Genomic DNA, 25,412 nt, shown 5'->3' with positions numbered 1-25,412 from the left:
TTGTAGTTGGGGAATGTTGCCTTGAAATTTATCATGTTTTTTTCCCTCCTAAAACCTAACAAGCATGCCTGGAATACAACAATAGGAAAATTGTGAAATAGCCAACTGCAACTTAACAATGCACATTTGTATGTATGGTGGGGTTTAGGAAGCCAGCAAGACGGAGCTCATGTAAAATAATTCACGGAGGCAAGTCTTCTTTTATCTTTTTAACTTTTGCAGCTTTTTAAACCTGACTTGTCATCCTCAGATAATCCTGTGACTGACACCAGCCTCAGCATAGCAATTGTAAGTACTTTATACACGATTCCTTACATCTGCTCATATAATGACCTCAAAGGACAAAATGTAGACATCTTGGGTGTAAGTACAAGCTTATGTTGTACATATTTTATTCACAGGACCCGCAGGAAAATGAGGATGATGCTGCAGTACAGATCAGCAATACCCGTTTGAACAGAGGTGATCTTTTTCATCATTTAATTGCACAAATACATGCTTTCAATCAGTTGATGAGTTTAGAATCCCTACAAAGGTTTGACGTGCCCCCAGTGAGAGCTCTTCAATTAGCAGGAAACATAAGCTCCACTGATTGGAGATTTTATAGGCCTGACTCAGCAAGGGTGTTTGGAGCCTGTGCAGAGAGACCACTACTTCCACATGGAGAACAAGAGTCCTTCTCTGCAACTTGCTGGACAGGCTTTTCTCTTCAATATGTGAACAAGACTTTAGCCTGCCAAACACGGGTCCAATTCCGAAAGCATTTACTTTCAAAAATCTTTTGTAAGAATTTTCGTTTGAAATTAGTGGGTCACAGAAACGGACGATTTTCATGTGACCATCAAATCTGAGTGATTAGGCATGTTGGAAATTTTTTAAAAAACAAACGAATATCAAATCAATGATGGGAGAATTGTGCAAGAAATATAAATGGAAAAAAAAAGAAATGAGCATGACCTGGAAAGAAAAGAACATTCTTGGCCACGAAAATTCTTTTCTGTAGCAACATGAGATGAAATTAAAGGCTTGGTTGAATTTTCGAAATCAATGGTGGCACCATCAGATTACAAAACACACAATATTTCCGATTTTTTAAAGACAATTTGTTCGGAATTCGATCCATGTATGGCCTGCATTTGTGCGCCTTTTGTTTTGATACACTTGGAATGTGACTAGCTGCATTTAACCTCTTGCCCTCCAGAGGATTTACCCCCCTTCCTGACCAGGCCATTTTTTTGCGTTGCGGTGCTGCATTACTTTAACTGACAATTGGACGGTCATGCAACGCTGCACCCAAATTAAATTTACATCCTTTTTTTCCCACGAATAGAGCTTTTTTGGTGGTATTTGACTGCCTGTGCATTTTTGTATTTTTTTGTGCTATCCAAAAAAAAAAAAAAAGACCCAACAGTTTTGAGAAAACAATATTTTTGACATTTTGCTATTAAACATTTTTTTTAAAAAAATCTAATTTCGAGGTTTAGAGCAAAATTTATTTTGCTACATGTCTTTGCTAAAAAAAAATCCCAATACGTAATATGTGTAAATTAATTGGTTTACATAGTCTGGCTGAAAAAAGACAAAAGTCCATCCAGTTCAACCATAAAAAAAAAAAATAAAGGTTATAATCCTATACCCACATTTGATCCAGAGGAACGCAAAAAAAACAGCAAAGCATGATCCAATTTGCTCCTGCAGGGAAAAAAAATACCTTCCTGATCCCCCAAGAGGCAATCAGATATTCCCTGGATCAACTTTATCTATAAATGTTAGTATCCAGTTATATTCTGTGTATCTAAGAAAGAATCCAGGACTTTTTTAAAGCAATCCACTGAGCTGGCCAGAACAAACTCTTTAGGGAGTCTATTCCACATTTTCACAGCTCTCACTGTGAAGAAACCTTTCCGTGTTTGGAGATTACATTTCTTTTCCTCCAGACGTAAAGAGTGCCCCCTTATCCTCTGTGGTGACCTCAGGGTGAATAACTACACCGAGTTCACTATATGAACCACTAATGTATTTATACATGGAGATCATATCCCCCCTTATGTATTATACATGGAGATCATATCCCCCCTTATGTATTATACATGGAAATCATATCCCCCCTTATGTATTATACATGGAGATCATATCCCCCCTTATGTATTATACATGGAGATCATATCCCCCCTTATGTATTATACATGGAGATCATATCCCCCCTTATGTATTATACATGGAGATCATATCCCCCTTATGTATTATACATGGAGTTCATATCCCCCCTTATGTATTATACATGGAAATCATATCCCCCCTTATGTATTATACATGGAGTTCATATCCCCCTTATGTATTATACATGGTGATCATATCCCCCCTTATGTATTATACATGGAGATCATATCCCCCCTTATGTATTATACATGGAGATCATATCCCCCCTTATGTATTATACATGGAGATCATATCCCCCTTATGTATTATACATGTTGATCATATCCCCCCTTATGTGTTATACATGTTGATCATATCCCCCTTATGTATTATACATGGTGATCATATCCCCCTTATGTATTATACATGGAGATCATATCCCCCTTATGTATTATACATGGAGATCATATCCCCCCTTATGTGTTATACATGGTGATCATATCCCCCTTATGTGTTATACATGGTGATCATATCCCCCCCTTATGTATTATACATGGAGATCATATCCCCCCTTATGTATTATACATGGAGATCATATCCCCCCTTATGTATTATACATGGAGATCATATCCCCCCTTATGTATTATACATGGAAATCATATCCCCCCTTATGTATTATACATGGAGATCATATCCCCCTTATGTATTATACATGGAGATCATATCCCCCCTTATGTATTATACATGGAGATCATATCCCCCCTTATGTATTATACATGGAGATCATATCCCCCTTATGTATTATACATGGAGATCATATCCCCCCTTATGTATTATACATGGAGATCATATCCCCCCTTATGTATTATACATGGAGATCATATCCCCCCTTATTTGTTATACATGTTGATCATATCCCCCCTTATGTGTTATACATGGTGATCATATCCCCCCTTATGTATTATACATGGAGATCATATCCCCCCTTATGTGTTATACATGGTGATCATATCCCCCCTTATGTATTATACATGGAGGTCATATCCCCCCTTATGTATTATACATGGATATCATATCCCCCCTTATGTATTATACATGGATATCATATCCCCCCTTATGTATTATACATGGAGATCATATCCCCCCTTATGTATTATACATGTTGATCATATCCCCCCTATGTATTATACATGGAGTTCATATCCCCCCTTATGTATTATACATGGAGATCATATCCCCGCTTATGTATTATACATGGAGATCATATCCCCCCTTATGTATTATACATGGAGATCATATCCCCCCCTATGTATTATACATGGAGATCATATCCCCCCTTTTGTATTATACATGGTGATCATATCCCCCCTTATGTATTATACATGGAGATCATATCCCCCCTTATTTGTTATACATGTTGATCATATCCCCCCTTATGTGTTATACATGGTGATCATATCCCCCCTTATGTATTATACATGGAGATCATATCCCCCCTTATGTGTTATACATGGTGATCATATCCCCCCTTATTTGTTATACATGTTGATCATATCCCCCCTTATGTGTTATACATGGTGATCATATCCCCCCTTATGTATTATACATGGAGATCATATCCCCCCTTATGTGTTATACATGGTGATCATATCCCCCCTTATGTATTATACATGGAGATCATATCCCCCCTTATGTATTATACATGGAGATCATATCCCCCCTTATGTATTATACATGGATATCATATCCCCCCTTATGTATTATACATGGAGATCATATCCCCCCTTATGTATTATACATGTTGATCATATCCCCCCTATGTATTATACATGGAGATCATATCCCCCCTTATGTATTATACATGGAGATCATATCCCCCCCTATGTATTATACATGGAGATCATATCCCCCCTTTTGTATTATACATGGTGATCATATCCCCCCTTATGTATTATACATGGAGATCATATCCCCCCTTATTTGTTATACATGTTGATCATATCCCCCCTTATGTGTTATACATGGTGATCATATCCCCCCTTATGTATTATACATGGAGATCATATCCCCCCTTATGTGTTATACATGGTGATCATATCCCCCCTTATGTATTATACATGGAGATCATATCCCCCCTTATGTATTATACATGGAGATCATATCCCCCCTTATGTATTATACATGGAGATCATACCCCCCCCTTATGTATTTTACATGGAGATCATATCCCCCCTTAGTCTTCTCTTCTCAGTTCCTCTAATCTTTCCTCATAGCTGAGCTCCTCCATGCCTCTTATCAGTTTGGTTTCCCTTCTCTGTACTTTCTCCAGTTCCCCAATGTTCTTTTTGTGAATTGGTGCCCAAAACTGAACTGCATATTCCAGATGACGTCTTACTAATGATTTGTACAGGGGGAAATGATACCTCTCTCTCTGGAGTCTATACCTCTTTTAATACAAGAGAGGATTTTGGTTGCTTTAGAAACCGCAGCTTGGCATTGCATCCATTATTAACCTCTTCCTGTCCGGACACTTTTACCCCTTTCCTGACCAGGGCAATTTTCAGCTTTCAGCGCTATCACACTTAGAATGACAGTTGCGCGGTCATGCAACACTGTACCCATATGAATTTATTACCATTTTTTTGAGACAGATAAAGCTTTATTTTGGTGGTATTTATTCACCACTGTGATTTTTATTTTTTTTGCTATATAAATGAAAAACTCCAAAAATTTTGAAAAAAGTTTTTTTTCTTATAAAATTTTGTAAATAAATAATTCATCATAAATCTTGGCCAAAATGTATTCCGTTATCTTTTTAGTAAAAAAAAAAATACGCCAAATTAGTTATAACCAAAAATTATAATTTTTAAACATTTTTTTTTACATTTTTATTTTATTTTTTTATATTATTTGTTTTTGTTTTTTTTGTTTTTTTACATACCGTCACCCTAGCAGTACAGTGTCACCATGGTGACACTGTACTACTTGTGGGGGGTGATGAACATTTTTTTTTTTTTTTACAGTGATTGCTTTTACACCCATATAGGATGTAAAAGCAATCATTTCTCTTTCTCTCTGTCTGCATTCTTGCAGCCATTGAGAAATACTGTGTGAGCTGTGATTGGTCAGAGCTTGTCACATGGTACAAGGCTGTTGTAGCCTTGTACCATGTGACTTCTGTGATCATTCACAGATTTCACACGTAGTAAGCAATGATGTCACAAGTGACATCTTGCATACTACTTTGCATGTGATCACTGATTGCCCAATCAGTGATCACATGATTGGGACCTCGTACAGAGGTCCCGTCCGCCGATCGGTGTTTCACTGTGTCCTGAGGACACAGCGAGCACCGGATCGCGGTGCTGCGTGCTCCCAGGGAGCGCGCACAACTAGAAATAGTGGGTGCCATTTACGAACGGCAACCCGCCCCTGGAGTGCCACCGCCCTGCCGTTTTTAAAAACAGCAGGCGGACGGCAAGTGGTTAAGCTTGTGATCTATCAGAACTCCCAGATCCTTCTCCACCATTAATTCCCCCAGTTGTACCCCCCCTAGTATGTATGATGCATGCATATTCTTAGCCCCCAAGTGCATCACCTTACATTTATCAACATTAAACCTCATTTGCCACATAGTTGCCCAATTACACAGTGCATTGAGGTCGGCTTGTAAGTTGGAGACATCCTGTAAGGACGTTATTCCACGGCACAGCTTGGTGTCATCTGCAAAGACTGAAATGGGATTTATAATCTCAGACCCTATATCATTTATAAATATATTAAAAAGTAAGGGTCCCAACACTGAACCTTGGGGTACACCACTGATGACCCTAGACCAGTGGTGGGCAACCTTTTTTTTCAACTGAGCCAAATCTCGCCAAAACCACGATTTAAATTTATTTTGAGAGCCACATTTTTAAAACTGAAAATACATCTCCCATATAGTAATACATCCCCCATAGTAATTCATCCCCCATATAGTAATTCATCCCCCATATAGTAATTCATCCCCCATAGTAATTCATCCCCCATAGTAATTCATCCCCCATATAGTAATTCATCCCCCATATAGTAATTCATCCCCCATATAGTAATTCATCCCCCATATAGTAATTCATCCCCCATATAGTAATTCATCCCCCATAGTAATTCATCCCCCATAGTAATTCATCCCCCATAGTAATTCATCCCCCATATAGTAATTCATCCCCCATAGTAATTCACCCCCCATATAGTAATTCATCCCCCATATAGTAATTCATCCCCCATATAGTAATTCATCCCCCCTATAGTAATTCATCCCCCCTATAGTAATTCATCCCCCCTATAGTAATTCATTCCCCCTATAGTAATTCATCCCCCCTATAGTAATTCATCCCCCCTATAGTAATTCATTCCCCATATTAATTCATTCCCCATATAGTAATTCATTCCCCATATAGTAATTAATCCCCCATATAGTAATTCATCCCCCATATAGTAATTCATCCCCCATAGTAATTCATCCCCCATAGTAATTCATCCCCCATATAGTAATTCATCCCCCATAGTAATTCATCCCCCATATAGTAATTCATCCCCCATATAGTAATTCATCCCCCATATAGTAATTCATCCCCCATATAGTAATTCATCCCCCATATAGTAATTCATCCCCCCTATAGTAATTCATCCCCCATAGTAATTCATCCCCCATATAGTAATTCATCCCCCATATAGTAATTCATCCCCCATATAGTAATTCATCCCCCCTATAGTAATTCATCCCCCCTATAGTAATTCATCCCCCATAGTAATTCATCCCCCATATAGTAATTCATCCCCCATATAGTAATTCATCCCCCATATAGTAATACATCCCCCATAGTAATTCATCCCCCATATAGTAATTCATCCCCCATATAGTAATTCATCCCCCATAGTAATTCATCCCCCATATAGTAATTCATCCCCCATATAGTAATTCATCCCCCATATAGTAATTCATCCCCCATATAGTAATTCATCCCCCATAGTAATTCATCCCCCATAGTAATTCATCCCCCATATAGTAATTCATCCCCCATATAGTAATTCATCCCCCATATAGTAATTCATCCCCCATATAGTAATTCATCCCCCCTATAGTAATTCATCCCCCCTATAGTAATTCATCCCCCATAGTAATTCATCCCCCATATAGTAATTCATCCCCCATATAGTAATTCATCCCCCATATAGTAATTCATCCCCCCTATAGTAATTCATCCCCCATAGTAATTCATCCCCCATATAGTAATTCATCCCCCATATAGTAATTCATCCCCCATATAGTAATTCATCCCCCATAGTAATTCATCCCCCATATAGTAATTCATCCCCCATATAGTAATTCATCCCCCATAGTAATTCATCCCCTAGAGTAATTCATCCCCCATATAGTAATTCATCCCCCATATAGTAATTCATCCCCCATATAGTAATTCATCCCCCATATAGTAATTCATCCCCATATAGTAATTCATCCCCCATATAGTAATTCATCCCCCATATAGTAAGTCCCCCCTGTGTCAATTCACTTACCTTTGCTCCGCGCGTTCCTCTCGCCGAGTTCCCGCGCCGTTCTGGTCTTCAGGGCGGACTGTGAGAGGAGAGGAGTTTGTCACGCTGCCCCGCCTACATCCTGGCTGCCCCGCCTACATCCTGAAAGCTGCAGGATGACCTGACCTTTGGGGCGGCCGCCCGAGAGGAGGGAGGGGAGGGGGCGGCCGCCCGAGAGGAGGGAGGGGAGGGGGCGGCCGCCCGAGAGGAGGGAGGGGAGCGGGCGCCCGGCACACAGAAGAGCCGCATTTAAGTTTGTAAAGAGCCGCATGTGGCTCGCGAGCCGCGGCTTGCCGACCACTGCCCTAGACCATTCAGAATATGAATCATTAACCACTACTCTTTGAATATGATCTTTTAGCCAGTTTTCTATCCATTTACATACAGATTTTTCCAAGCCTGTAGACTTCACCTTACACATTAGCCGTGTGTGGGGAACTGTGTCAAACGCTTTAGAAAAATCCAAGTATACCACGTCCACAGCCACCCCTCTGTCCAAGTATACCACATCCACAGCCACCCCTCTGTCCAAGTATACCACGTCCACAGCCACCCCTCTGTCCAAGTATACCACGTCCACAGCCACCCCTCTGTCCAAGTATACCACGTCCACAGCCACCCCTCTGTCCAAGTATACCACGTCCACAGCCACCCCTCTGTCCAAGTATACCACGTCCACAGCCACCCCTCTGTCCAAGTATACCACGTCCACCGCCACCCCTCTGTCCAAGTATACCACGTCCACCGCCACCCCTCTGTCCAAGTATACCACGTCCACCGCCACCCCTCTGTCCAAGTATACCACGTCCACCGCCACCCCTCTGTCCAAGTATACCACGTCCACAGCCACCCCTCTGTCCAAGTATACCACGTCCACAGCTACCCCTCTGTCTAAGTATACCACGTCCACAGCCACCCCTCTGTCCAAGGTTTTGCTCACCCCCTCATAAAAAGAAATCAGATTTGTTGGACAACTTCTGTCTTTCATGAATCCATACTGTCTGTTGCTTAAAATATATTTTTCCAGCAAGAACTCATCTATGTTAGCCGTGTGTGGGGAACTGTGTCAAACGCTTTAGCAAAATCCAAGTATACCACGTCCACAGCCACCCCTCTGTCCAAGTATGCCACGTCCACCGCCACCCCTCTGTCCAAGTATGCCACGTCCACCGCCACCCCTGTATCCAAGTATGCCACGTCCACAGCCACCCCTCTGTCCAAGTATGCCACGTCCACCGCCACCCCTCTGTCCAAGTATACCACGTCCACCGCCACCCCTCTGTCCAAGGTTTTGCTCACCCCCTCATAAAAAGAAATCAGATTTGTTTGTCAACTTCTGTCTTTCATGAATCCATGCTGTCTGTTGCTTAAAATATATTTTTCCAGCAAGAACTCATCTATGTGGTCTTTTATTAAACTCTCCAGTATCTTCCCAACTATAGACAAACTAACAAGTCTGTAATTACTTGGTAAATTGACCCCTTTTTAAATATTGGCACCACGATGGCCTCATCACGCTCTCCATCAACTAGGTCCTCTTTCACACTCACTCTGATATTACATCTCACATAGAGACAGACACCATCATCTTTTCTATTTATTCTGTCTCTCCGAAAGAGAACATAGCCAGGAATATTAATGGCCCAGACATGTGAAGAATGAAGCCAAGATTCAGTAATACCAATTAAATCATAGTTCTCTTCATGCACCAAAGCTTCCAACTCACCTATTTTGCTTGGCAGACTTCTGGCATTGGTGAACAAACACTTTAATCCATTGACACCTTGGTCACACGTATTTTGCATATTTTTTATTTTCATACAAATGGTACCAATTCCACTGGTTGTTTGTAACATGGGAACCTTCTTATCATCTGCAATAGTCCTCCCCCCATCTTTCCCCATTCCACCCACCAATAAGGACTTACCCCTGTCTGATCTGTCTACCCCCTTATAATCCCCCCCTTGATCCTAGTTTAAATACTCCTTCAGCCTTAAACCTCTCCCCCAGCACAGTAAACCCCCTTCCATTTAGGTGCAGACCATCTCTAGCATATAGGTTGCACCCCAATGAAAAGTCAGCCCAGTGCTCTAGAAACCCAAATCATTCCCTCTTAGACCAGGTCTTCAGCCATGCATTGATTTCTCAAATCTCCCACTGTCTTTCCTGAGTTGCGCATGGCACAGGTAATATTTCAGAGAATATCACATTGGAGGTCCTTCCCTTCATCTTAGTTCTTTAAATTGATTCTTAAGGAGCCTCCACCTTCCATGTATTCTGTCATTGGTTCCAACATGAACCAAGACAGCTGGGTCATACGCAGCCCCTCCCAGTAATTTACCAACCCGGTCCGCCACATGCCTGGCACCAGGGAGACCGCAAACCATTCGGTTGAGGCGATCCTGGCGACAAATTATTCTATCAGTCCTTCTGATCATAGAATCCCCTACTACCACCAGCTGTCTAGGCCTTCCTGCACTACCCTCACCACCCCTCCCATGGTCTGCCCTCCCGGCTGTTAGGGATAGCAGTGACATCCAGGGCTGCCACCCCTGAGCTTGCCACCCCCACATCTTCACCCAACTTGGCAAATCTGTTTGGGTGCACAAACCCAGGGTCGGCCTTCCTTTTCTGTGAGCCCCTACCACACCCTCTCGTTACAGTAACCCATCTTCCTACCTGATAATCCTGATTAGCCTGTCCGCCCTCCACATCAATCCCATTAGCTGCCTGCTCAGAGAGCAGAAGACCCCTTTCAAGGTTGTCAGTTCTGCCCAGTGTTGCAACTTTCTCCTCCAGATCTCTAACGCTAGTTTAAAGAAGGGCACCCTGCTCACATCTGTTGCAGCGGTATCTATCCTGGACCTGTTGCTCCATTTCTGCATACATGCGGCACACTGTGCACTGCACAAAACTTTGAACCCTGGTTTACGTGACAGTTGTAGCATTTACAGCTGGGCTTTTTTTTTTTCTTTTTTATACTAGTAATGGCGGAGATCAGCGACTTATAGCGGGATTGCGGCGGGCATTCTGACACTGGGGGGAACTGACTTTGTGTCACTGACATCCCCAGAAGTAGTCCAAACAATTATCCAAATGATTATCCATATCATCACAACTGGGGTAATCACCTTTCAAAAGTTTGCTCTCCAGCCTTCTTAGTCCCCATTCTAGACATGACGGCCCAGGCAAAGGTTTCCTGTCTAAGATCCTTGGATGCTTGGATCTTTAAAATATGAAAAACATCCATTTATCAGATTACCCCTGAGGGTCCTGGGCTTTATGGTAGACAATTCAAGGCTGTTCGCCTCAAGGCTTCTTCAACACTACTTTCTGGTGGTCTGCAACAGTGTTTCTCAACCTTTTTTCATTCAAGGCCCCCTTTAAAATTATGGACAGTTCCGAGGCACCCTTTAAAATTATGAACAATCTTGAGGCATCCCATTCTAAAATTTGAAAAACTATTCTAATAGTTTTATATATCGAAGCAACATCCACACATGTAGGGCACCCAACATTAGAGATGATTTATTCTTCCACAGCAAATACACTTTTGCACACTGGTACTGACTAGTATTCCAGTGTTTCTCTTCTCCCTCAGTTTTTCTCCATCACTGAGCTAATGTGACCCCAGCACTGATGTAGAGAGGCAGGGGAGTGTCAAACTAGGATGCTGTGCAGGCAGCTGACATCCTCCTTATCAACTGATGATGTTATTGGTTGGCAGGACCCCGGCAGGTAGAAGGTCAAAATGGTGCACAATGAAAACCTTTGACTTTGTGTAACTAAAAGGCCGGCTTGTTCCACCCGCTGGCTTGTATACAAGTTTTGGGCAATTTTTATACATTTTGCCAAGGCATTCCTGAAGAAACCTCAAGGCACCCCCAGGTGCCTGAGCACCCTGGTTGAGAAAAGCTGGTCTAGAACACATACTTCTTCTTTTGGTCTTCCTATGCTTCTGTCTAGTCAAGCAAGGAACTTCCTAGCTTGGTGGATTTCTAACCCTGCCTTGGAAATGGAAAGTTGTTTTTTCGATTCTCAGAAAGGGTGTCAAAAAAAGATGCCAGTTTCACAGGCTGGGGAGGAATGCTGCAATCACTTATGGTTCAAGGAACCTTGTCCCCAAGGGAAGCAAAGCTCTCCATTAACATACTGGCCCCTGGAGCAATAAATCTAGCTCTGCGTCCTAGAGCCCCTCTTCTTCAGTGATACCTGATCAGGGTCCTAAAAGACAATGCTGCAGTAGTTTCCTATATCACTGATCAGGGGGCACCAGGAGTCAGGTAGGCTTAAAGTAACCAGTATTGATTTTCTCCTGGGTGAAGAACCACTCTAGAAATTTCTGCTGTTCACATTCCAGGCCCGGACAGTTGGCAGGTGGATTTTCTCAGCTGGCACTGCCTGGATCAGGGGGAATGGTCCCCTTCATCATGACATCTTCAATCTCCTTTGTCAGAAATGGAGTACTCCAGATGTGGGCATCCTGGCCTCCAGGGTCAAGTTACCTCTGTTTGTGACCAGAGCCAAGGATCATCTAGCACTGGTATTGAATGCCCTGGTAATTCCCTGCATTCCATGCATACTAATGTATGCCTTCCCTCCGGTGCAGATTCTTCCTTGACTGCTCGACTCAATAGAGGAAGAATAGAAGAAATTGGAGCTTCTCATTGCACCAAAGTGGCCCAGAAGAACCTGGTACACAGACATACTCAAACATCTAAGAGATGGCACCCAGCCTCTTCCGAACAGGCCAGACCTGCTGTCTCAAGGCCCCCTGTTTCATCCTGTTTCTCAGTCAGTGCTTTTTTGGCATGACTGTTGAAGACCCACCTTACTCAGTACCAGAAAAATCACTTAAAATGTACTGCATGGAAATCATGTTTTGCCTGGTGTGAACACAGGCTTTTCAACCTCAGAGATTACTCTGTACCTCACACTCTGGCCTTCCTTCAATCAGGACTTGACCAGAATTTGGCCTTAAAGTCTAATTCCAGGTTTTGTGTTGCTTTTAACTGATCAATTTTGGCCAAGCTGGCCAAAATGAATTATTTACTTGATTAATTGCTGCAGCTGCTGTCAGCGCTGTATGAACTGTATACAACATCAACTACATATAATACAGCACTATCTTCTGATAGCGGTATGGGGACTTCCTCTCCTCTCCAAAATCGAGTCAAGCCGAGTGCTACTCTGACGTTTTATAAATACAAGGCTTCCTCTGGTCGAGTTAGAGACTGTAACATTATCTCCCCAACACACTTTAGACTATAAATAAGAAGATACAGTTACTATACAATGAAATACAAGAGGATTATGAAATATGCCCTATGAGGGATATCAAGTATGCCCTGCAATGTATGGGAATCTTCTCTGCAGGGCTGCCCTGTCCTCTTCTTGCTTGCTGAACGTCCGGCACTGTGGGGGTTTATAGCTTTGGATCTCTGGGTTCAGCTGCAGTAAAGTGTTTCTGATTGGGACACGCCCCCTCCTGCCGTCAGCTCCTTTGAGGAAAGTTTTTAGTAATTACGCTGCCTGTCACATTATATATGATTGGGGGAGAGTCTGATCAGTCACATGATCCTCTTCCCTAATGAAAATCGTATTATAGGCAGTGTATGGTAACTAAAGCTGTAGGGAGAAACATATTGTGTAGCTAAACTTAAGTTTTAATGATGTATTGAGGTGATACAAAACACACACGGTTACATTTATATTGTCCCTCATTCTGTATATGGATGATGGCGTTGTAATTATTTTAATAAAAAAAAAAATTTTAACTTTTGTTCCTAATTGATATACAGCTGTCACATGACCCTGCTCTTTCCCAGCCTGCCTTCAGGGAAACAGTAGCAGGAGGAGCTTCTAGTCCTCTGCTGCTTGTAAATGACAGAATTAAAAAAAAAAAAAACAGCCTTTGGAATACAGTGTAAAAATACTTAATATCAGTAAACTGTCTTAAATTTTTATATAAATATATATTTGAAATCAAATCTTTATTATTGTTGGCAATACCACGGTGTGGGCGGATTTCTGCCAGTGACAAGCTGTGTCACTTCCCTCCAGCCTGTGTCTTAGAATAACAGGGAGGTGAAGCCTTCATCAATCAACATGTAATATCCCACCTCCATTGTGTTTAGCTGGTTAGTGAGCATAGAGGATGAGGGAGGGAGTGGGCTGTCATTCACCACTGTGTATACTCCCACACATGTGACTCTTTAGTCACATGGGCTGCTCAGCTGTGATGAGATAATGCTCAGTATAGAAAGTAACTGAAAACGGAGCATGAGCAGAGCTGCCAACACTGCTCTGCAAAATCCCCAACTGCAATGGGGACATGGACAGGAGGGGGGGCAGCATGTATTACAGCATTTATTGATCGTTTTTAATGATGTGGGTTTAGTAACACTTTAGGTGCACCTGCTGCTGATTGGGGAGCATAGTTCTGACTACTGCTTCCACACAGAGAGCTAGTGTCCTTCTCTGCACCAGGCTGGCAGGGGACAGGCTATTTTATGCTGGCTAAGGCTGCTTTACCAGCTGTACCAGGGATCCCCAATGTTTTTAAACACAGGGTCAGTTCATTATTTATCATAGTGTTTGGATGGGTGTTAAATGTCCCTGTTGCAGTGGTCATTGGGAGTGGTAAATACCCTGGCATCAGTGGGTGGAATGGCACTCCAAAATTGGTATCACTAGGGGGAATATATGACATGGCAATGGGGTTCAGTAGTCACCCCCGTGTGACTCCATGTTCCGAGCTTGCTTTCGTGACGATGTCCGGGGGGCTGGGACTATAAAGCCACCATCAGACAGGGGATCTTTCTGGCCATTCGTGATTATGATAGATTGCTAGGTGATGGAATGTTCTGATACTGCAATCAGTGGCTTCTTCTCTCTGACTTGCAATGAGAATGCAGTATGCAGTGCCTTCTGTCTTCAAGGGCCTGTTTCTGACAGCAGGGCTTAATTAACCATCTGCTGGCCGTTCGCAGTAAATAAACTGCAGGTACAGGAATGGCAATGTACATGCACATTGCCAGCTTGCTCCCAGGTTTGGGGAACGTATTCGCCCCCCCCCCCCCCCCCCCACTACCACCTACTGACCTGTGACAGCACAAGTTTGGCAGCATGTTTCACCCAATGATCTCAGCTGAAGCCTGCTGATCAGCTGTGCCCAATCACACACAAAGTTCTGTATTTACAAACACGGTGAACAGCAATCTGGCTGTTTCTTCTCCCTGAAAAGTAGGGGGAAACAGTCAGATTTGTAAGTAAAAGCAGCGTACTCCACTCATTGTTAGTCTCCATACACACGGGACGTTATAATAACAGTGGGAGTGTTAGCTGTAAAGCGTCACGTTAAAAACGCAGGTTTTTCAGCGTGTTTGCATTAGCGTTTAGCCGCGTTTTTTTAGCGTGGTTTTTTTGCTCCAAACAAATCCAAAAACTCCGGTTTTGCCGCGTTTTTCAGTATTAGAGTATTTTTGCAGATAAAAAAAACTCCTCTAGAAACCCACTAGTTCTGGAGGTTTTTTCCAGCCAAAAAACGCTGATTACGGCCCATGTGTGCATGGACACATAGGATAATATGCTGGGGAGTGTACTGGCTGTAGAAGAAAATGCCCAAAACTGCAGTTATAAAAACATCCAGTGTGCATGAGGACTTGCGCACACAGTTAAAGTGGTTGTTTAACCGCTAGCCTACAGGGCACTTATACCCCCTTCCTGCCCAGGCCAATTTCCAGCTTTCAGCGCTGTTGCACTTTGAATGACAATTGCGCGGTCATGCAACACTGTACCCATTTGAAATTGTTATAATTTTTTTGTGACAGATAGAGCTTTATTTTGGTGGTATTTAATCACCTCTGGGTTTTTTATTTTTTCTTAAACCAAAAACCACTGAAATTTTTTTTTAAAAAAAGTTTTTTCTTAGTTTTTGTTTTAAAATGTTGTAAATAAGTGATTTTTCTCCTTCACTGATATGCGCTAATGAGGCTGCAGTGATGGGCACTGATAGGCTGCACTGATGGACACTGATAAGTGGCACTGATGGGTACTGATGAGGAGGCACTGGTAGGTGGCACTGATGGGCATTGACAGGCATCACTGATGGGCACTGAAAGGCAGCACTGATACATGGCACTGATACATGGCACTGATACATGGCACTGATACATGGCACTGATACATGGCACTGATACATGGCACTGATACATGGCACTGATACATGGCACTGATAGGCAGAACTGTTAGGCGGCACTGATTGGCAGCACTGATAGGTGGCACTGATTGGCATTGATAGGTGGCACTGACTGGCACTGTTGGGTGACTGAGACTGAAAGGCAGCTCAGATGGGCACTGATATGTGGCATTGATGTGCACTGGTAGGCACTGATTAGTGGCATTGATATGGCACTGATGGGCACTGGCACGAGGCACTGACACAAGGCACTGATGGACACTGACAGGTGGCACTGCTGGGGCTACACTAATCATCAGGGCACACTGATCATCAGTGCTGTGATGATCAGTGTACATGTCCCCTCCGCGGAAAGCCGATTACCGGCTCTCCTCTCCTCTCGAGCTGTCAGCGTGACAGCTGGAGAGGAGAGAAATGCCGATAACTGGCTTTTCCCTATTTACATGTGATCAGCTGTGATTGGACACAGCTGATCACATGACCGAGCCGACATCTTTGGCTCTTTCTGTGATCGGTGATCCGCTGTGTCCGAGGGACACAGCGCACCGCTGATCACCACACTACGCGCTCCCTGAGCCGCACATGCGCGGTGAGAATGGGAGGACGTCATATGACGTCCTCCCAGAACGAGAGAACCACCTTGCATCCGTCATATTACTATATGGTGGGCGGGAGGTGGTTAAACATACATTTTTTTAATTTATTTTTTTTTTATAAATAACAAACAGGTTCATACTTGGCTGCTCTGTGCAATGGAGGTCCCTGACTGGCACTCCGGGCTCCTCCTCTCTATCCAGTGCCCCCATTCGCTTCGATTGGCTTCCACTTTCTATGGCTTGTGCGTTTTCGCTCCTGAGCCCTGCTGTCTGCGTCCATTGACACAGACAGTGGGACATAGCCCCGCTCTCGCTCCCTCGTCACTGGCTTTGAGTGACACCAAGTCAGTTCCCCGCAGTGTCAAAATGCCCGCCACAATCCCGTAATAAGTCGCTGATCACCACTAAAGTAAAAAAAAAAATCCCAATATATATACCGCCATTTGTAGATGTTATAACTTTCACGTAAACCAATTAATTTACACGTATTGGGATTGTTTTGTAGCAAAGACGTACAAGAATACATTTTTACCTAAATTTAGGACGAAATTTGATTTTTTTTTTTTTTTTTTTTTTACTTTACTGGACATGTTTAATAGCAAAAGGTCAAAAATATTGTCTTTTTTCTCATAATTGTCTTTTTTTTTTTTTTGTATAGCGCAAAAAATAAACACACAGGCGATCAAATACCACCAAAAGAAAGCTCGATTCGTGGGAAAAAAAATGATGTAGACTTAATTTGGGTGCAGCGTTGCATGACCGCGCAATTATCAGTTAAAGTAAAGCAGCGCTGTAACTCAAGAAATGGCCTGGTCAGGAAGGGGGGGAAATCCTCTAGAGGGCAAGGGGTTAGAGAAATGATGAGACCGTTGACTATACTAGACAACAGGTTAACATTGTGTGTGTTTCTTTTATTTTTCAGAGAAGCAGCTGATGCAGTACACAGGAAACCCTCTGCTCTCCCTGTTTGATCTCCCTTCCAGCGACTATGGAGCCGACATGCTAGACCCAGCTAATTTGCTGGCCACGATGGGAGACGATGCATACGTAGGCAGTTCATCAATGCAGAATGACAATGTTCCAGGGTGTAGCTCCAGCAAGGAGCCAGACCTGCTGGTGGAAGATTTTAGTGGCCCTCAGGATCTTTTACCTTTTTTCAGCCTTAGCCCTGTTACCAAACTTATCGATGAAGCCAAAGAAGTCGAGGAATTTTGATTGTGAGGACTGTAGCTGTCCTACCAAGACTCAATTCAGCATGAACTATTCTCACTCGGAGCTTGTATGTAATGCAGTAAGGTTCTGTCATAGGAAACGTAAAGTGTTTTACTCAATTTCTACAGCACTGCTACTTCTTTGAACATTAAAAAGTAACAAAATACCATGATGAAGGCGGAGGAGAACTTCTTTTAGGGCCGGTTCACACTATAGAAATGCAGTCCCGATGCGTTTTTGCATGCACGGTTTTTACGTGTTTTTGGCACGTTCCAGTGCGTTTTTTATGCATTACAGCTAATTTTTTCCCCCTTGCCTTTTATTGAATTGAAATAGGGACATGTGCGGTTTTGGTGCGTTTTGCATTTTACTGCCGTCCTCTGAGTCAACTGTGGGTATAGGATTATAACTTTTTTTTTTATGGTTGAACTGGATGGACTTTTGTCTCTTTTCAGCCAGACTAACTATGTAACTGCATTCCAGTACAGTTCTGTGCAGGAAAAATGCAGCCTGTTCTACTTTTTTTTTTCTGGAACTGGAACGCATTGGAACTGCAGGCACTGATGTGAACTATGACACTGACCACCATATCACCTACTTTCTGTGCATTTTGGATGCAGAAAGAAATCAACTGAAATGCATGTAGTGTGAATTGACCCTTAGGCACCCTTGCTTGCGGTATCATGGTCCCAACCTTGGTGTAAGCCATAGGGAATGTAAACACACCCAAAGGCTTGGGTGCACATGGGCATTTTTATTTGTGTGATTTTAAAAGGCCACGCAATCAGTATAAAAAAAAAAAATCATGTTGATCCTGCCAGGGAAACTTCTGTGCTCCCTCTTTTTGCTGATTGCGCTTTATTATATTGTTTCTATCTCTTTCTGTGGACTACAAAACACCTTCCCTCTATGTCAGGGGTGGGCAACTGTGGCCCTCCAGCTGTTGGTGAACTACAAGTTCCATCATGCCTCTGCCTTTGGGAGTCATGCTTGTAACTGTCAGTTTTGCAGTGCCTCATGGGATTTGTAGTTCTACAACAGCTGGAGGGCCACAGTTGCCCACCCCTGCTCTATGTTATGGAGCTGAGGAGAGGGGAAGGTGTCCTGTCCTAGGATGGCAACGTTACTCCTTTATAAAAACAAGCAATCACTGAGTGGTGTCACTCTGAGAAGTGTTTACCAGGTGAAAATAAAGTAAAATAAAAACTATATAACTGCAATATATTACTTTTTTTGTTCTTTAGATGTAGTTCTCCTTTTAAAGTGTTATTAAACCCTGAGCCCGGGCTCACATATATGCGGTGCGGTATTTCGCACCGCATTCCTCTGCAAATCACATGCGATTTGAGTGTGGTGCGATTGGAGCCATACATTATGTATGGCTCTAATCGTACTGCACCCGCACCAAAAAGGTGCAGGACCCTTTTTAGGGTCCGCACTAGAATCGGATCGCATGGGTATTCACACCTATGTGATCCGACTCTCTACATCGCACCGCGTTTTGCGGACCACGTCCGGGGTGTTGTTAACTTAACATACACACCCGAAGCGGTTTGCAGGAACGGGGTGCGATTCTGATGCGGTGTGGAATTCGTACATAGAACGCTGTGAATTCCGCGCCGCATCAAAGAACCTGGGCTAAAATGTAAAAACATATAGGGGTAGATTTACTACAAATTGGAGCACTCAGCATCTGGTGCAACTGTGCACGGCAGCCAATCAGCTTCTGACTTCAGCTTGTTCAATTAAACTTTGGCAATAAAACCTGGAAGATGATTGGTTTCTAGGGAGAGCTGCACCAGATTTTGCGCTCTCTAGTTTTAGTAAATTACCCCCTCAGTGTTGCAGACTTCAGCTTTTATAAGGTTTGCTATGCAATTCTATTTAAAAACTGAATTCCAGGAATTACACACTATGAGTTAGAGCGTAGTTCCATTCAAAAGTGGAAGGTCTGCTTGTTTGCCTCCTTCCCCCCTCCACTGCAATATAGTTTTTTTTCGGGGGGGGGAGCAGATACTTGGTTTTGACAGGTACCTGCTCCCACTTCTGGCTCCGTTCGCTGCGATGAAATGAGCCAGAAGTTTGGCCCCCCCTCCTTCCCCCCGCAGTCTTCTGGGACACTTCACAGGTCCCAGAAGACTGCCGGACCAATCGTGATGCTCAGCGCGACTTGTACATGTGCAGTGGGCACCCACTGGACATGTGCCCACAGCTGAGATGCTGGCGAGAGAAAAGGGAGAGAAGGGACAGCGCAGTTGAGCACATCCACTGGACCCCAGGACAGGTGAATGTGTGTTTATTAAAAGTCATCAACTACAGTTCTTTTAGTTGTTGACTTAATAAACTCAAAAATAACTGAGCTCCAGTCTCTGACCGTTGTATTGCACTCACAGAAGATGGCTATTGCTGTAATTCCAGGATCTCAGCGTTGATACCTCAGGCCTAAGCATGCTATGCCCACCCTTCCCTCTCTCCTGCCCAATCACAGAAGCCTGTTTATTATGTGCACTTATTCTTCTCTGAATGGGCAGCAGAGGAGAGGGACAGGCATATCTGCTTTGTGTGCCTCTTTTAAGTGTCAGTATATGCTCCAGCAGAGCCATAAAACTGTCAGATATAAATAATAGAGAAAAGTCCAGGAGATGTCATGCTCCTCCTTGGACTTAACTCAAAGTGTGCCAGCATTTTATACAAAGTGGCTGAATTCCTGTAATTCAGCTTTAATTTTCCTAATGACCATGTTTGTGCAGGGATCTGCCTACAAAACAAAAGTATTTTAAAGAAAGGCTTTAAAGCCTGCTGGGGCTTTCATTGCATCCTTTTTATCCTGCCAATGCTAGTTGTCTGTTAGGAAAAAAAATAGCTAGAAATTGTTTGATTATGCTACAGATTGTGCTTCCTTCCATGAAAACTGCTTTTGACACAACTAAAAAATGCCTGTCTGTGCTCAGCTTATGGCAGGTTTCTGTTCTGTACGGAAGCAGTTGTACAATATGTCCATACAGACCATATGTAGTATTGTCTCTCTGACTTGTCACACCTTCCTTTTTTCTCCATTTATGCCAGGGGTCTCCAAATCATGGTCCGCAGGCCAAATCCAGACTGCTACAGTATTGCATCCAACCTGCAGCTATGATTCAGGTCTCCCGCCGCTCCTCTGGTATTTATTTGTTGCTGGGTGGTTTACTTTTTGCGCTAAAAACAAAAAAAAAGCAAAAAATTAAAAAAAAAAAAATTCTTTGTTTCGATTATAAAATTTTGCAACAGTTAATTTTTCTCCTTCACTGATATGCATTAATGAGGCGGCACTGATAGGCAGCACTAATGAGGCGGCACTGATAGGTGGCACTGTTAGGGAGCACTGATAGGCAGCGCTGATGATGGTAACTGATCGTCGGCACTGACGGGTACTGACTGGCGCAACTGCTGGGCACTGACTGGCGGCACTGCTGGATGGTAATGACTGGCGGCACTGCTGGGCTGCACTGGTGGGCACAGGTGGGTGGCACTTATGGGCACAGGTGGGTGGCAGTTATGGGCACATGTGGGTGGAACTGGTGGATGGTACTGCTGGGCACCGATTATCAGGGCATTGGTGATCGGTGCCGATCCCTGCTCTGACAACTGCCGGTTCTCGGCAGTACTTTCCTCATGCTCTGACAGCGTGAGGAAAGTGCAGCCGAGAACCGGCAATTGCATTTCCCTGTGATCAGCGTGTCATTGGACACGGCTGATCACGTGGTAAAAGGCCGCTGTGACTGGCCTTTTACCACATCACGTGATCAGCTGTGTCCGTAGGAGAGCGCGTTCTGGGAGGACATCATATGACGGCCTCCCAGAACTGGCCGCCCGCAGTCCAGTCGTCATTTGGCTATCTGCGGTCGGCAACTGGTTAATATACACATTGGGATTTTTTTTTTAGCAAAGACATGGAGTAGAATACATTTTGGCCTACATTTATGCCAAAATTTGATTTTTAAAATTTTTTTTTACTGGATAGGTTTTATAGCAAAAAGTCAAAAATATTGTTTTTTTTTTCTTTTAAATTGTTGGTTTTTTTGTTTATAGCGCAAAAAATTAAAACCACACAGGTGATCAAATACCCCCAAAAAAGAAAGTTCTATTTGTGGGGAAAAAAAGGCCATAAATTTAATTTGGGTCAGTTAAAGTAATGTAGTGCCGTATTGCAAAAAATGGCCTGGTCAGAAAGGGGGGGGGGGGGGGGGGCGGAATCCTCAGGAGGGCCAGTGGTTAAGGAACATAAATGGCCTACTCCTATAGCAAGGGCATTATTCAACTGTAGTCAAAGCTGCACCACTTTCATCTACAGACGTCCCTTAAAGGTATAGGCAACTTTTTGGTAAAGGCAAACTAATGCAGGCCATAGACAGTTCGTTTATCGGCCAAAAAACGAAACATCGGTCGTTCTGTTGCCACCAGTGATTGCGAAATTCGGCCGTTTTTCACAAATTTTCCAGCATGACCGATAAAAGAAATGAAGAGGAACCGGAAAAGTCGGCCGATGACATTGCCCCACTAACGGTGCGAAAAAAATCGGCCGATTAAACAAACCATCTATGGCCTGCATTACTCTTTAAGCCGTTGATTTCACTGTTTTCCAAATCGGTCACATTGAAGGCAAGCCGTGAATGACAATTGTCACCTTGGCTTGTGCTCTCTACCAAACTGTCAAGCCATAAAATGACTGGTGTCATAACTGATCACATGTACAGCACCATGACATCTGCAGATCAAACACAGGCAAAGATGGCAGCTTCCTCGACTGTAAAGGAGGTTTAGTTTCATAGTTTCTCTTAAAAGATTGTTTTTGCAAAATATTATTTCATTTTCTGTAGAATCTATAGGCAAAAAAGGAGTGAATGATGAAAAATGCATTTTCTGTGTGTTTTTAAAAAAGTTGTAAAAATGCAAATAAAAAAAAAAAAATTCTCTAATTGGTCTTGTTTAAAATGACGAAATCAAAGAAAGGTAACAAAACAAATAGAGAAAACATCATAGCTAATTAATGCATTAGCAAAAAATTAATGCATTGTGATGGACACTCCTGTGTAATACAAAGCAATTCCCGGGTGTCGTTTTGTCAGCCAGTAATTGCTAGTAGGTATGGGTTGCACTGAAACCTTTTTTTGTGATCGGTGAGTACATACCAACACTTGTGCTTAAGTACGTGCTGTGCGATTTGAGCCCATACAAAATGAATGAGCTCAAATTGCATTGCAAAGAATCGCATGTGTTTTGAACAGGAATGCAGTACGATTCTTGTCCAAATCACATGCAGTTTCCCTGTGGGTGCGGTGAGATTAGCAGAGCGATTTGAGCCATACAAAATGAATTACGTAAATCTCACTGCACCTGCAGGGAAACCGCCTTTTCAGTTCACATCACGTGCAATTCTTTGCAGTGCGATTTGAGCCCATTCATTTTGTATGGGCTCAAATCGCACCGCAAAGGTATCGGTTTCAGGTATCGGAGCATTTGCATTGGTACCTGTGCAGATGCTTAGTATCGGCACCAATAGCGGTGCAACACTACTAATAGCAGCAGCAGGGAGAGAGGAGCTGGATATAAGAAATGCATCCTACAAACTCTCTTGGTTTTTTTAGGCCCTATCTCTTGCATTCAACATCCTCAGGAGGTTAAGGTCTTTTCCTCCGAACAGATTCCCATAACCTTTTTAATTTTCTACATTTGCATCCATCCTTTTGGGCTACCCACTTCTTACGTCATCGTTGGACATCTTCCTGCCCCCCATAAACCACCCATGCCATTTGTAAACACAATTTCTTCATGGAATGTTCACCATAAGGCTGGTGTAAGAGCTTCACTTGCACTTTTAGTCACTGGTCGTTTGTTTCTTGACTCTTTTTCTGCACTGTGAACAAGGGCTTATTGTTCTGGTGCTAGTCAAAACTTTTGTGGGTTATAGTGATCTAGAACAGTCTTTCTCAACCAGGGTGCCTTGAGGTTTCTTCTGGGGTGCCTTGGCAAAATGTCCAAAAATTGCCCAAAACTTGTATACAAGCCAGCGGGTGGAACAAGCCGGCCTTTTAGTTAAACAAAGCCACAAGTTTCATTGTGCACCATTACGACCTTCTAGCCTCCGGCGTGCTGACAATCAATGGCACCATCAATTGATAAGGAGGATGTCAGCTGCCTGCGCAGCATCCTAGTTTGACCCTCCCCTGCTCCTCCATCAGTGCTGGGGTCACATTAGCTAAGTGATGGATAAAAACTGAGGGAAAAGAGAAACACTGGAATACTAGCCAGTACCAGTGTGCAAAAGTGTATTTGCTTTGTTAGAATAAATCACCTCTAATGTTGGGGGTCCTACATGTGTGGATGTTGCTGTGTTATATAAAACTATTACAATAGTTTTTCATATTTTAGAATGAGGTGCCTCAAGACTGTCTAAAATTATGGACAGTCCCGTCAGAAAAGAACAAAACAGGGCACACGTTCTCCTTGTGCATTACCGCATTAATGTGAAATTTATTTAAAATAGCAAAAACATACTCACAAGCCAAAAAGGTCATAACTGAGACAAGAAGTCAAAGGATGCCAATCGTGGACAGTATGGGTCCTTGCGTAAAGTGCTAATGCGTTTCGGGAGACGAACTCCCTTTCTCAGAGCAATAGATGAAAACATTCTGTATTTAAGACCACTAAGGTAAGGTTGTGGAAAACCGTTTCATGCCACAGGTCATACACCATGGCAAGACTGAGCCCATTATCAAGACACAAGGTAGTTTATACTACATCAGCAAAGTCTCTCCCAGGCAAAGATTTTAAAGTAGACTGGGGTTACAAGATGTGCTGTTCAAGCTCTTTTGCAGAAGCATAAATAAACGGGCAATACTGAGTACCATAGCCGCAGTGGTCAGTCAAGGGAACGCAATGCAGCAGATGAATGACACATCATGCTTTCTTCCCTTTCACATCTGAAGATGCCAGTAGTGCCATCAGCACAGAACTGGTGAAAACTAGTAGCACCCAGGTACACCCATCTACTGTATGGAGAAGTCTGGCCAGAAGTGGTCTTCATGGAAGAATTGCATCCAAAAAGCCATACCTTCAACATGGAAACAAGGCTAAGCAAGTTACCTACAGTATGCATGAAAACATAGGAACTGGGGTGCAGAAAAATGGCAGCAGATGGTCTGGACTGATGAGTCAAAATGTGAAATATTTGGCTGTAGCAGGAGGCAGTTTGAAGCGCCGGAGAGCAGCGCAAAAAGGAGTGTCTGCAGCCGACAGTAAAGCATGGTGGAGGTTCCTGACAAGTTTGGGGTTGCATTTCTTCAAATGGATTACATGAAGGGACAGAAGATGGCAGCCTATATCCACAGAAGATCTGTGGTTAGTTCTCCAAGATGTTTGGAACAACCTTCCTGCCGAGTTCATTCAAAGACTGTGTACCTACCGCCCTGGCCAGAGGTTTTGAGAATGGCACGAATATTTATTTTCACAAAGTCTGCTGCTTGTGTTTTTAGATCTTTAGTCAGCTGATAATATGATATACTGAAGTATGATTACTTTACAAGCATTTCATAAGTGTCAAAGGCTTTTACTGACAAGTACATTCAGTTTTAGCAAAGAGTCAATATTTGCAGTGTTGGGCCTTCTTTTCACACCTGCCTTTTGCACTTTTATATATATATATTTGT

General features: G+C 43.0%; 1 protein-coding gene across 2 annotated transcripts in view; it reads left to right on the top strand.

The window, feature by feature from the left end:
• Positions 1 to 22,682, top strand: part of LOC149463402 (heat shock factor protein 3-like) — a 112,174-nt gene extending 89,492 nt beyond the window's left edge. Inside the window, exons 11-13 of one of the 2 annotated variants that reach the window (XR_016312403.1) lie at positions 251 to 288; positions 402 to 462; positions 17,438 to 17,475. Coding sequence is in view for 1 of the 2 variants with exons in the window: in XM_089674895.1 (XP_089531021.1) it covers positions 223 to 288; positions 402 to 462; positions 17,438 to 17,730 (420 nt within the window). In the remaining variant the exon portion in view is untranslated. Of the gene's footprint in view, positions 1 to 222; positions 289 to 401; positions 463 to 17,437 lie in introns of both variants that reach the window. The other variant, XM_089674895.1, reaches the window with a different exon arrangement.
• The last annotated feature ends 2,730 nt before the right edge of the window (positions 22,683 to 25,412 follow it).

The sequence above is a fragment of the Staurois parvus genome, unplaced genomic scaffold (genome assembly GCF_062004578.1).
Source record: "Staurois parvus isolate SC_StPar_1 unplaced genomic scaffold, SC_StPar_1.0 ptg000154l, whole genome shotgun sequence".
Taxonomy (NCBI): Eukaryota; Metazoa; Chordata; class Amphibia; order Anura; family Ranidae; genus Staurois; species Staurois parvus.
Note: the sequence above shows the minus strand (reverse complement) of the source record. Positions and strands in the feature narration are given on the sequence as shown.